Source organism: Megalops cyprinoides, chromosome 18 (assembly GCF_013368585.1).
Source record: "Megalops cyprinoides isolate fMegCyp1 chromosome 18, fMegCyp1.pri, whole genome shotgun sequence".
NCBI lineage: Eukaryota > Metazoa > Chordata > Actinopteri > Elopiformes > Megalopidae > Megalops > Megalops cyprinoides.
Window position 1 is genome coordinate 7,309,820 of NC_050600.1, and position 14,754 is coordinate 7,324,573.

General features: G+C 45.7%; 1 protein-coding gene across 2 annotated transcripts in view; it reads right to left on the reverse strand.

Annotated features, from left to right (window-relative positions):
- The window catches only part of tesk1 (testis associated actin remodelling kinase 1), a 28,030-nt gene extending 15,437 nt beyond the window's left edge, over positions 1 to 12,593 (reverse strand). The window contains exons 1-2 of one of the 2 annotated variants that reach the window (XM_036551382.1): positions 12,315 to 12,593; positions 11,039 to 11,744 (exon numbers count right to left, since the gene is read on the reverse strand). In XM_036551382.1, the coding sequence (XP_036407275.1) occupies positions 11,039 to 11,218 (180 nt within the window). In that variant the 5' untranslated portion in view covers positions 11,219 to 11,744; positions 12,315 to 12,593. Of the gene's footprint in view, positions 1 to 11,038; positions 11,745 to 11,955; positions 12,016 to 12,314 lie in introns of those variants that run through there. The other variant, XM_036551383.1, reaches the window with a different exon arrangement.
- Between the last annotated feature and the right edge of the window lie 2,161 nt (positions 12,594 to 14,754).

The window sequence follows — 14,754 nt, forward strand, 5'->3', positions numbered from 1 at the left end:
AGGTAATTCAGGTTAAGTACCTTGCCCAAGGGTACAACAGCAGTGGCCATCCTGGGATTAGAACTGGCAACCTCTGGGCTACAAGCCCTGCTCTTCACCACTGTGCCGCACTGCTGCCCTTGTATTACCAAATAATCACACTGTGTGTTCCAGAACCCCTCAAGTGAAGGGATTCTGATATTGCATGGTCAGGGACATGTCATATTTAGAGCATATAAAACACAACATAATCTCCCTCATATGTAATCCTCAGGCTTAGTAATTCAATACACAACTTGTCCACATGTCCAAACTCTCAGACGTGCGCAAGAAATCCGCCCCAGTGACCCCCACCACACCCCACAGGTGCATCCACCCCCTCCCCATCCCCGGTAAGGTACTTTACCATGGTGTCATAACAACTGAATACACAATCATATTACCTGCCAGTTCAAGGAGGTGCCATGTACTACTAGTCTACTCAGGTCTTCATTTCACTAGCCAAGTAAACTGTGCAGGGGTTATGTGTAGAACGAGCACGCCTGCCACAGAAGCTGACTGCTGGGGGGGCCGGTAAGTAAAACCCTTCAGTACCTCGGAACACGTATGTAAATTGTGATGATCTACTGTGCATGGCCTTCTCCATGTGTGTGGCCTGTGTTTGTTTGCATGGAGTTCTGTCAGCAGAACAGCATGTGAATATGTGAATTGTCAGTACTCCAGGTGTGTGTCTGTGGACTGCACGGTGCGTTTACTCGCTGTGTGTGTTGCGTGCATTGTGCAAGTGTGCAGACTCCCATTGCCTACACTGTGTCCAGCATGCGTCTTGACAGCGTCTCTCTGTCCCAGTGCAATGGGGGATTAATGGCCTCCCCCCAGCTACTCCAGCTCGGGACGCTAATAGGCTTTCTGGATTTCCCATCATTCAGCTGATCTGCTTTCTAGCTGAAATCCAGGACACTGTCACACTGACAACACAGGCAGACAAGCTGATCTGCTGGCCACCCAGTGTCCCCACACCTGGTCACTCACAGACATCCCCCACCCCACACACACACACACACACACACACACACACACACGCACGCACGCACGCACACACACGCAGTACATCATTCTCTCCCTGCATGCATTCTCCACTGTCCTAAATCCTCTACGCAGATTCCTCTGCCTCACTCTCGTTACATTTCCCTGCGCGTGCGTATGCGCGCGTGCCCGTGTGCGTGCGTGTGTGCCTGCACGTGCGTCTGCCTGTCGTCTTTGATCTTGGCCCAGCTTCAGAAGAGCAGCAGCCCCGGGGCTGGGCGGAGCCTTCACGTACGAGCCCGGGAGAGAACAAACACGCGGGCGCAAACACGCGCACTCACCCACGCAGAGCATAAATACAACGCACGGAGCGCCCACTAAACCACACACACATATAAATACACACTCGTCCGCACCAGCCCGGCCACACCTCTTTTAAAAATGCATCACACACCCACCAGCCTTGAGGTTCCAGCCGCTGTGCCGCTGGATACAGGAAAACACGCTGCCAATTATAGCCAGCTCAGGAGTGCTCGGCCTCAGCCCTCGACCAAATCTGTATCAAGATCCGCCCCCTCCCAGTGCCAATTACTTCCCACAGGCCTGCTGTTGCCGTAGTAGCATTAAGGCCTGCTGCATCCCTGCAAGCCTGCTCCTGAAGCCTGATTTTTTTAGGTGCTCTTAACACGTCTTGGACAGGTAGTGTGCTCACACCATGCCTGGCTTTTAGAGGGGCCTCACAGGTGACATCAACAGTAGCCATTTCCCCTGTGGTTTCCAGGTCTGCTTTGCCATACCTGCAGTACTATCGCCCTGTTCCACCGTTTTCCACGCATATCCTAGGTTCCAGACCCGCTTTCACTTTCTTCTGCAGCTTCTGTAACGGTGAGGGTTTGGAACACCACCAAGAAACACCACCAGAAATGGCAACTTCCGCATAGCAGCCTGAACTGTGAAATAAGCAAACTGTGCCCAACAACCCAACAAACCCCAGCGCATGCACCACCACTGTGAAATTCAGCACGTGCACGCAGAAAGCTCACCTTGGCTTAACACCACAGATTAAAGTACATAGAGTCAGGTCCCACCATCGACGAAAATCAAGCACATCACGAGCTGTGAGTGGATATCAAGCACTTCTGAATGTTTTGTTGATTCCTTCTCATTGCTGGGTTTCAGAGAGGAACCATGAAAACCGGCAATGAAAAAATAAATATTACATAATTTTTCCATAAGATGTTAGTGTTTCCTGAGGAACTACAGTGAAGACAAGCTGGCAGTTTTGTGTGCTTGGAGCTGTAGCAAGTGTGTCATACCTTTACAGGGCAGCATCAGTGGCCAGCAGGCAGAGGTGGTGACAAAGTACGACTCCCTGATATAAAAACCCCAACCTGCAGTAGGTCATTCATAATGTCTGTCAGGTTCACTCACAGGATATTCACCTGCAATTTTCAAGAACTGCAATATGTGTATTTGGCCCAACATGCAGCAAGATCTTCAGAATCTAACCTGACATATTATATATATCCTTTATGGCAACACCAAGCAGCCCATTCCTTGAATGGTGGAGTCTTCCCCAGGGGGCTGGTTTTCTGCACACACAGTGCTGTTATAGCAAGACTCCACCGAAAAGCATTGCAATTTTCTGCACATTCAGTGCAATTTACTGCATGCACAGTGGCCTGTATCAGACTTTCCCTCTATCAGACTTGCAAATCTGCAGTACACACACACACACACACACACACACACACATATAATCAGCCCCACAAGTTATATATCAACGTGCTCAACACTAAAGCAAAGAGATACAGACAGAAACCAGGGCATATCCAGAAAAATTCTGATTTTATAAATGAAGACAGAAAAAGTTTTTGTCTTGACATGTAATAATCAATATATGCATAAATACAAAAAGGCAGGCAGATGACCTGCCTTTTTGCTGGACTGATCTGGTCCATCTACTTCCTTGCAGGCCTTTAGGCTATGATAAGACTGATAAGTGTCAGTGAGGTTTCTGTAGTCAACTACAAGAGGAAGTACAGAATACAACTTAACTGTAATCGTGCAGCTGCAACCCTAAGCTTAGCAACGCATGTGGCTTGTGTACACAAAATATAATATAGTGAGGCCTGTTTAAAAAAATATTAGCTAGAGAAATAGGCCTACACAGTGACAATGTACCCCAATTCCTGTTAGATATAACTCCATACCAAAGCATCAGGCCAGTTGGAACTTGATATTCAGGGATGAAGATGGCTTCCAGCACTTCACATGTGCCTCCAAAGGTCAGGGCAGCGTGGCTATCAATACACTATTAAACCCTGATAAGCAAGCCCACAGAGACGCTATTTTTTTTCCTGAGATGTCAGCTGAGCTTACATCCGTTTCCCTCTCTTTCCATGCAAATTCACACATCTGAGGAGGGTGTGAATAAACTCGCCTCCCAACCTTCTCGGCCTGCAGCCGCTGGGAGATACAAATGAGCCAGAGGCTCTGGGAGTTACAAATGAGCCACAGCTGAGACTTCCAGCCCCGTCATCACCCGCACGTCAGGGGATTCACTCAAGCAGACAGCGCCTGACGATATTGATACTTCGAAAAGTGACAGACCCCTGCCTCAGGGAGTGAATGGATGACTTCCACTGTGCAGGCCCACACAGGCAGGCCGCGCAAGATCCACAGGCCCGCTGTGGAGTCAAACGCATGCAGAGTTCTCACACCTCAGGCACCGACTTCTTGGGTTTTTCTTTGTCTTTCTAACAAGCAATCTGTAGTTTTTGTGGGAGTTGTCGTTTTAACAGCAAACAATGACGAATTCTCACACATACACATACCCGTGGCTCACACACTCGTTGGAGCACAGGAATAAGCCACACCTTCACTCGACAAGTTCAGATGTCGGGAAGCCAACCGGGACAAAAAGGGAGGAATTGCTTCACTAACTGTGGAGGCCTAGGTTCATAATCGGTTACACAGGAGCAGCCCTTGTCCAGACGCCCCTCTTTCCAGAGGTCCGGTCCAGTTCAGCCAGAGGTCTGGTCCAGTACAGCCAAGTCCAAGCACACTTGCAGCAGAAGAGTCCATGCAACTGCACCACTGCATTCTTCAGTGGGTGTTCATCCAGCACTCCTGTATTTTATCAGTGCTGTGTAACATTAGCAAACAGTGAAGCTGTTACAGCTGCGTTCATGAATCCAGAGGCGACACCCTGCTCAAACGGGCCCCGTCCCACCTCACAACCAGAAAATATAACCATAACCTCCTTCCCACCTGACAACCACAAAAATACCACTGTCTGTATCCCATCTCACAAGAAAATAACATCGCATTACTCTGTCTGTGGCTCCATGTAAAAGCATGCAAGAGAGTTTCTATACACTGCCCATGATTTTCACATCTCTCTCCCTACTGACTCCTCCTCTTCTATTTCTTTCTGCTTCCACCTCTACTACAGGAAGGTTCAAACCAGACACGTTCAACCTTTTCTCCAAACTCCTCTCAGCCCCCCCCCGTAAATCACTCTGAATGTGCCGCTCTCTTCCTTTATTTGCTCAATGCTTAACGGTTTCTTCCATTTTCTCTTCCACCTAATCCATCCCTCTCTCTGATCTCTTCCTCTTCGCCAGTCAGTTTCCCCACTAGACTAAAAGGGACCAAGGTCTTTATTATGGTCAGATTCAACCTACCATTTTTAACCAAACGCATATGCCACACCGAAGACCACTATACACCTGTGGACAACGGCAGTATTGATGATGACCAGCAGACCTCCAGGTTAGAGTCCCAACTGTGTGGGGAAAACCCATGCCAAAAAGCCGTTCATATCAACGGGAAATTTTAACTAGACTTCTAAAAAAATACACTCTCAGTGCAATATAATCACAGGTGTCTTCTCTACTGCCCTTACCATGGCCTTTTTGTTTCAGCATGACAGTCCAGCTTGGTTAAATTCCTATTGCAATGCTGACCAATTTCTACCCAATCAGAGTAAGGATCCATCAGTACCCTGGCACTACCAACCCACAGATCTGCCCAGGAACCCCTCCCTGCACCATGCAAGACTCTGCAGGACATAAGAGACGTGTTCGGGGTGAAAGGGGAGAGGAAACGCTCTCCGACGGCAGTGGCCCGTGAGGAAGGTGGCGTGATCTCACCCATCTCTACGCCAGCGCTGTAAACTGGATCGTTCAGAGGGAAAGGTCACGGACATCATTTCTGTTACCGCGAATGGCTATGGCTGTCACAAGCTGCAGGGGATATTAAATTTATTGCTCAACCGAGACCTTATTTCTCCGTACGAACGCCTGGCTTGCCTTGTGCAAGAGGACTTTAACCACTGCATGGCATAATTTCTTGGCTAGGCAGAAGCACTTGAGCCAGCAACATTTCTCTCCTATGCGCACGCCCACTTAAACAGTCCCCGCTTTGCTAAAGAGGGCTTCACTTAAGGGCTCAAACAATTTGTCGTCTGAACCCTGATGTGAAGGATGGGCCTACTTCATCAAAACCCTGGCGGTTAACGCGGTGGCTAAAAGCTAATTCACCACACAGTCCTCAGGCCCCATGGTCGGGCACTGCAGCGAAGTAGCATCGGTTTGTGAAACCTGTGACTCTCTCACACTCATCTCCTTGCTAGAGGGCTAGAGGTTCTCTGGTGCTCCTCCTGGTCAAGTTGCAACTAGACTTGCTGCACGAACGACACGATATCTGTAAAAGCACCAAAAGGCAAGAAGCCAATCGCAGCAGTTATCAGCAGCAACACGGTCAGCACTGCACAGTCATGTCTTCTTCCTGCACTTAAGGAGATGAAAACGCCAATGCAAACCATGTCCCAACATACAAGTAACAAGTTTGTGTAGTTTGATTACCCGCCACCTCAAAGGGTGTTTTTTTTTTTTATAGTTAATTAGCATGACTTGGCCCGCAGTCCAGAGCAGCCTTAAAGCGATACAGCCAATATAAACATGCGAGTGTGCCGCCCGGCACTGCACTCCTCTCGGCTCTCACCCAGGGCGGGAACAGGAGGGACTCTGTGGCTCTGCCTTCAGGAGGGCACACGGCCCCCGCGCTGCTGACTGGGAGCAGGCCCCAACTGCACTTGAAAGGGAGCCCTCTTTTGCGCCGGTGCGAAACCGTTTTCCACCCCTCCTGTGCCAATTCCGGAGAACTTTCCACACCTCGGGCATTATGTTTTGTTTGTTTGTTTTTTGGGAAGGGACCATGGAGAAGAATCCTCGATAGCGATGCGTGCACCTACACACTCACGCATGCAAGCTCTCTCTCTCTCTCTCTCTTTCTCTCTCAGACACAGACACACAGACACACACACACACACGTTACCAATACTCAGTCTCCAACTTCACGGCTGACAGTGGAGCAAGCCTGAACTCGAACACAGAGTGGAAAATAACAACAGAGAAAGTGCTGCTCTGAGCCCAGGGGTTCAAGTCAAAACTGGCTCGCCATGGTTATTATCCTCATATCCCAACCAATAACGCTGTAGCCGTGTAGTAGCTTAATCCCCACAATGCAGCATGTCACCTGCATGTCTTAAACAGCTGATGTACAATACAGCCTGTCTCTGTGCTTTTCAGGGTTCTTGTTCCTTCTTTTATTGAATGCGCGGAACTTTCCGTGCCTTTCTTCGGTGATGAGAGCGATACATATTCAAAATGTGACGAGCAAACAGACTGCTCGTTTTCCATTGTGGCTCACTATCAAAGACTCGTGCACCGTGAAGACACGGAAAGCATCATCGGGTAACACTGGAGTCAGAACTCATCTGCACCAACATGTTTTTACTCAAAGCCAAACTGACTGATGACTTAGGCAGCAAACCTTCTCTCACAACATCATAATTACACATAATCACAGAGAGGTTATGGCAAATATGTTTTATTTACTCTATGCTGATCCTCTTTCATTCCATCGGTTCTTTCTGTGGCAGACCATTCCCTATACCCCAAACTTCTTTAACTTGATAAACATTATGCCGACAAAACAAGTACAAGTGGACTTGAGTCAGTAACTTAAAAATGACATTATTCAGAATAATTACCTGCAGACTACACAAATAATGTGTACTTACAGTACTCTACAAAGGGTTTTGATCTCTAGCCAAAAATTTACACAGTACATACAGGTACATCACTGTTATCATTAGTATTATTAGGTCATTTAGCAGAGCCACTCTCCAGGGTGACTTACAGCATTCTCCCTCACTGACGCTATAATAATCGATAGCAGTAAAGCAATTCCAAGAGCATAGTAAAACAGCAACTCAGCATGCTTTCATACAAACATACAGGCCTACTCAGGCCCCCCCACAACCTCACTCCATGGGGTTTTTTTTTGTCTATTATTAATTAGCAATTAACCTGCATGCTTGCTGGCTACGCCATGGAGGCCCCACTGAAATGTCCTTTGTTGGTGGGTGTCATGTGTGACCGCGAGCTCCTAGCAGACTGACCTGGTGTACAGTGACACATCACAGGAAGCAATTTCAGGCTCCCCCACCCCCCACCCCCCACCCCCCGATGTTTACGTTCATCCTCATCAGATCTTGTCCCCAAAATTTCCACTACATCCTGAGAGGCACCTGGAGTGGTGAACTGGCTGTGACTGGCTGTGCGCCGTGCGACTGCACTCACTCGCTCACGCAAGTGACTAAATGGCCCTCATTCATCACTTGTGGTAAACAAACAGCTAACTGCTCCTGTGGTACACCAAAGTAAACACACACACAAACACACAAATACAAACACACACACAAATTTACCACAGACACACACACACACACACACACACACACACACACAAACGTACCACAGAGACACACACAAAGTTCCAGCAGCAGATAGACTGGGAATAAATTCTTCACCACACATGTCACACAAGTATTTCATATTTTAAGGTTATAAAGTTGCTGGCACAGGGCCTGTCGCCTAATTGCCCGATCAGAGTCCATTACCTAGTGTCTGATCACAGACCATTATTTCAGTTTTAGAAGGGAGTTTGAGTTTGAGTGCCTGTCATTATAGATGTTAAGGGTGATGTTTGATACTAAAGCAAGACTAAAATGAAAATAACACTCCACCGACTACAAACAGGTGTAGATGCTCAAGAAATGGGAGAAACAACCAAAGAAAATGTAAATCCCGAGCAGCAGCAATCAGGATTGTAAGAGGTTGCAGAGTACAGCAGGCCTCCATTACTGCTCTCTGTGTGTTTAGTTTTAGTTTCATTTTTGCCATCTAGCTTTCATCTCAGCTTCTAAGCCGTGAAATCTCCACCATGCCCAAACGCACCTTGACCTGCTCGCAAAAAAAAGTGTCTGTAGATGATCCTGGGTGCATCAGTGACCTGAGAACCATCCAGGGAAAAAGCAGCTTTTCTTCCACGTGGGTTTGGATTTCTCTCTTCTCTGTAATGGAAAGCTCTGGCTGGTAGTAAGGCAGCTTGCGTCACTGCCTGGAGTAGACTGCTCAGGCTCTAGGGCAGCATTCAGAGCGCTGTATCACACACGTACAAACCCAGCAAGGCCTATATCACAAAATATACATTTTAATTGAACTTCCTCTCTAAGTTTAACAGCCAGATCTGTTATGACTCCTTCGAAACTAATATTAAATTAAAACATTAAGTTAAAAATTGACTGCCATTTTCCTGCTGACATTATAGAGCCAATGGAGATCTGAGTTTAAAAAAGCAACAGCTCTGCAGTAAAATCGCAGCTTTAGGGGTTTAAATGCTAGTCCACATTTATACACACACAACATACGGTCCCTTCAGACACACTGGCCTCCATGTTCAAACATTTCAACTCACCGACTGCGAGCTGTATTTTTTGAGAATGAACTTGAGAATTGACAGCAGATGCTTTACACTCCCTTCCTTGCGGGAACCTCCGGCACCAGCCATTCTCTACTCACCCCATGTTTTATCTCTTGTAATCTCCTGATCAATGCAAGATGATCGATATATATCTCAATTTCCTAAACAATAAAGGTGACAACTGGAGGGGACGCACACAATAACAGCGGGCACTCATTATGCCGCAAACGGATCGAAGGCTCGATTGATCGGGGCTTGGACTGAACTTAAACTCAGCCGTTTCGCTAACAAATTAAAAGCCAAAGCAGAACAAAGAGGTTCCAGAAACACCCAGAGCCCTCTTGCGGGGAATTACTCAGTTGCTGATGACCATCTACAATAATCAGAGATGACAGGGTGTTTTGTGCATGTTTCCCTTTTTTTTAATCATTTTAGGATCCTACCTTATCCAAGCTGTGATTTGAAATGGATGAAAACATTCAGTTTTTTTTTTAAGCAACACACCAATATGACTCATCCCTCTATATAAGACAGACCTGTGGTTCACAGCATTAAGAAAATTGTTATACAAAGAGGAACCAAATAAAAACAACCTCAGGGTTTGTCCCAACATGTTCGCTAACTCAATGTTGTTATGCTTTTATGAGCTTACCACTGATGATTTGCCAAGTGCAGAGAGGGTCTGTGCATTTGACGATTATATCACATCTAAAGTGGACTGGTACCATGGTTATTATTATGTGCTGTACCAGTGTACTTCAATAACCCAACACCGAGGGTCTGAGACATAACTGCAGAACAGCGCAGCAGTCTTTCTTAATCAGCTCGATTGAAATGCTCAAACGCTCATTTAGCACGAGTATAGCCAGCGGAACAATTTAATCTACGGCTGCATTAATAAATGCACACTCATAAACAGGAAGTCGACCCCATTTGTTTTTCAATACAATTAGCCACAGATCTTGCGAGGAGGCATTTACACTGAAGGTCTTGTGAAATGTACTCTGTGGAAATGAAAACAGCTCTCTTGTTTCTCATGCATTTATAATTAGGGAGGCAAACAGGCCATGGCCACTACACGGATGAGTATTCACGGGGCTTTAGGCTTGTTCAAGAGTTTTGGGGTCATGTCATCCGGCTGCTGATTGGATATAATCAGTCTAGTTCTGTTGAGGTCTTCTTGTGGTACAAGGGTAAGTGCATTGCTAAAATATATCAGACCTGTTTTTGTTTTTAGCCTTGATCGTATTACCTGTTTTTTGTCTGGGCCCCGTTCAACCTGGTTCTTGTGCTAAGGTCGTGGAGAAAAAGCATGAATCAACCTTTCAGTGGATCTCTATCTGGTGACCTCGTTGGGGCACTGTCAGAGGATGGATGAATGAGTCAGTATTAAAGATGCTGCAGATTCTGCCACCGTTTCAAAGACCAACAGCTTTAAAAAAATGCCAACTGCATAAAACACATGCTATGCAGAACATATGTGTTTGATGACAGACAGCAATCTATCCGCTAAATCATATACAGCAGCTTTCAAGTCTGAAAAGTCTCCAATATGGTATTTGCCAAAATTCAAAGGGAAACAACAGATGTACGCTACCACAAGAAGAGAGTTAAATAAACAAATCCTTCCTTGGAAGTAGAGAGAGATATTGGAAAAGTTGCTTGCTCAATCTCTCAGTGTGGACTTCACCTGTCCACACCTTTGAAACATTGATCAGCCAGTGCCTGCTGGACTCACCCAGGTTCTTACTAACAAAAGAGTGCAGGCACCACAAGTTCATACTCCGTTGTCTTTATCAGTAATTGTTTTTTCCATTTCTATTCCATTTATTTCCATTGTTTACTTCTGTAACTATGTACAATGTAATAAAGTATTTTAAGACATAATCATGTCTGGGGGAAAAAATACATCAAACAGGTTCAGCTCATAATCTTAATTTTCAGACGGGAAAAACCATTTAATAGTTTAGCTGCCTCATTCCCTTCATATATACACACACCCACACACACACACACCAAGCTTCATTCATGTTTCTATAATATTAGAATCTTAATCATTTTGAGAACTGTATTACCACATAAATTGGCTATGTGTCCAAGTAACTTGATTTCAGATCAAATGCAGACCTTGAACATTGTTGTGCATTTAACGTTATTACAGAAGGAAAGCATCAGGTACCGCTTGGGGCAAGCTTACCTTGAACACTTCCGAGAAGAACCCGGAGCCGATTTTCTCGCAGAAGAAATCATCAATACGGGCCAGGCTGGACACGGCGCTGCGCAGTGCCCGGTACGAGGAAGGCCGGATTCGGTTCGGTCCATGAATTCCGTTAACAGGAGGTTCTGCTACCTCCTGGTCCGCCTCGACACACTCCATGCCGGCAAAATTCCTCAGGAGAAGTACACGCAGTTTAAAATCCCAACCGAATGTTTACATTTCCCACGTCCGCGGCACGAAGTCCAGAATAACTAAATGTCTTCACACGGGGCACTCAGTCCCCCCTGCAGGGAATGCAAAACCAATAACCCCCTTGTCGGAATCGCCTCCGTTCATATCAAACCGGAGGACATCTCCTCTTTACTGTGCCATTCGTCTTCAGAAACGATACACAGTCGCCATGCCGCATCCGGCGGCTGGTGTGTGTTGTTTGGTAGACTCCCTCATAACCGCTTCTTTGCACCTCCAGATGTGGCGGCGTGGGCTACCGTCCCAGTTGCGGACATACAGGGCGTCCTCTGTCCAGTCATGCAGCCGCGCTCCCTCTTTCTCTCCCCCCTCCCTCCCCAGCCTCTCCGCTGTACAGCCGGCGTTGGTCGCTTTATTCCGCTTGCTCCCGTAGCCTAGCCTCCTTCACGAGAGGTGCCGTCATTGCCGGTCAGCGGGGGGAAATAAAGAGGCACCGCTGGAAAAAAAAAATGGAGTTTTCATATTATGGATATTTTTCTGCTTATCTACGCCTCGTTGTCATGCTCCAGGTCAAAGCTAAATATATGCGAGATGTCAAACGTATTGTTTCGTGCTACCATTTGCATGGAGCGCGTCGTTTTAACTCAACAACATCAATATTATTGTTATTTGCTTTCAGAACAAAATTCAACATAATAAACACTCACGCCAGATCGATGTTAAATGTCTGCCAGAAGCCTGTCCAACCGACCGCAAGGGTGTTAGTGTGATCCGCTGAGTACAGAACGGGAAGCACCGTGTATCGTGATAAACCTTCCCCTACTGCGGATAATAAATTATAAATGTTGCCTGAGCCGTTACGAGGGTTTATATTTGCCCGTCTCAAAAGCATCCACAGTAGCGTCCGAGTCTGAAGGCGTGCACGTTTTTTTACAATTCGCACATCAACGGAGCTTAAATCGACACACGTATTTTTTGTACAATACACTGCAATTTATCAACAATTAAAACAGCCATATTAGCATACTTTTCGAGTGTATCTAGATGCGGCTCGACACCAGCTTACCTGTTCTAGGTAATCCGTCAGGTATAAATCCACAGTTCGATTTTTGCTATGTATTTCTCTCGCCGCAGAGACTCGTGCTGTGTTCCCGGAGCTTTTATTTAATTAATTGAGCAACCTTGTCCGCCCTCTCGCTCTTGGCCGGCTCCCGTGCGTCTTGTCTCCGTTTGTCTTGGCCTGCTCTTACGGAGGGCTACGGCTTTGACTTTAGCTCTTATTGGAGGAGCGGGCGGCGAGGCGGCGAGGGCGGGTCCAGCAGGCGAGCACCGCGGCGCTCCACCTGCAGGGGCGCCCGGCGTGGAACATTGACACAGTTTTTATTAAGCGTTGCAAGCGCAGTGACACACTTTACCGTAATCCACGCGGTTATGGCAATGTATAGTGTAATCGTGGAGGGTTTTTTTCGCGACATAGCCACGAGTTGACCATTTATTACATGCAGACTAATTACCGGATGGATTATTTTAACGCTGCAGTGCCATGTCACGCCACCCAAGACATACCTCGCATTATAGGGCTGTGAGGCAACATTCAGCTCGCGGCCACAAAGGAACTATTCCACTCAGCTACGGCGCGCTGCACAACACACACATTGCGTATATCTCAGTGACAATGTCGCTATTATTTATTGATTACTTTATTTTCTCGCTTATCCAGGGCAGCATTACAAACACAATACAAGAAACACAATATGCGGATTATACCATAGTTGCGGACAAAGGTATTTTGCATATATTATTTATAGCACTACTGCTAACTAATTTATAACATCTAAATTTGTATTTGTAAGACGATATGTTCAGAATATATAATGTAAGCGAAAATAATTCTGACCTCATGATTGCTTAAATCGCAGATAGGTCACTGGCAATGTTAGAAAGGTGCTCCACCTAGACTGGCCAAGTGACATAACTGGCCCCAGCGAAATAAATAAATGAATAAATGGGTTGAAGATACTGTGGATGAATGTGTCTAAAAGGCTCTGCTCAATGCTAATGAACATGTTTTAATAAGAACAACTACAACAATAACTTTGCAGGAGAAACAAACATATTTCTTCACACATCAATCAATTAATAAGGTTTAAATAAGCTTGCAAGCATTGCTGCATTTGTAAGATGAAAGACACACTTTTAATAATATGGACAAACTGAGAAATAATATGGAGAAATACATCATGCAACTCATTACCGCTAATTTTGTGAACACCACATAGAGAAATGTAAGTTGCAAACATTTGACATATATGAAGCTGATACACTCATAAACACACACACACACACACACACACACACACACAGAAAGAGAGAGAGAGAGAGGTACAGAGAGATTTTTAGATATTTTTATTCTAGACAGAGCAGAAACACAGCTGAGTAAAAGCAGCAATGTCAGACCAATGAGGCACATCGCAAACAACAAACAAGTTGGAGCACTCATAGCACCAGCCCACAGTGGGATGCAAAGCTAATCCCTGTCTCTGCCAAAAATTACCGCTATTTCAAACCAACAAGTGAGAAAAAAAAAGAAAAACCCAAAACAAACCAAAATTAACAAAAAAAAACAAGTGATTCATCCATCATTAAAGTTGATAGGCTGGAGAGCGAGGGTAAGGTTTTAATTGTTTTCAAGCTCATCAGCAGTTTCAGTGTACATATGGGTGAGTACCTGTGGGAGTCTGATTCACAGCCCCAGGGTGACGATACACGAGGTCCTCTCACACCCTACTGCGTCTTGCTTTATCACGGGGGTTGTGTGAACAACACAGGGAAATTAAGGAAACATGATTTCAGACTGAAAGCATATTGCAAATGATGCACTTCATTAGGCAGTGACTGGTGTTGGATTCTTGCCAGTATTTGTTTAATGCTTCTCTGAAAGTCACCTATCTTAAACAAATCTCCTGCATCAAAACTTGTGACTTTCGGCATATTCTATTAAATTAGGAGATGTTGGTATGTTCATATCCAGTGAGTGTTCATTAAGAAAAAAGAAAAGTGAATAAAGTGTTGGTTTTTTTTCAGTCAAAGTCAGAACAAACAATAAGTCTAGTCAGTGTCATCTGCAATGTCTATTACACATGAGCACGACCAAAAAAAAAAAAAAAAAAAAACCAGCAGTCAAAAGTAGAGACCACTTTTGTCATGAGGAACAAACTTTGTTTCCCCAGCCAAATATTCTGAATTCTCTTGTGGAAGCACAGACTGTGCCTTATTAATAAGCCAGGATGCTTTTAAATGCTAACAGAGCAAATTGTCTGTTTCAGCCAGCTCTCCACACTCAGTTGCTCCTGTCCAGACATGCCATTGTGTTCACTATCCTGAGGGGTTCTAGGGGGGTCAGGAGGTCCAGGGGCCCAGAATGGGTGTGGCTGCAAAAGGCCCTCTAAGCAACTCTCAGACCAACAACTGAGTATTCCTTATCTTCAGGTGAGTGTGGACTCTCA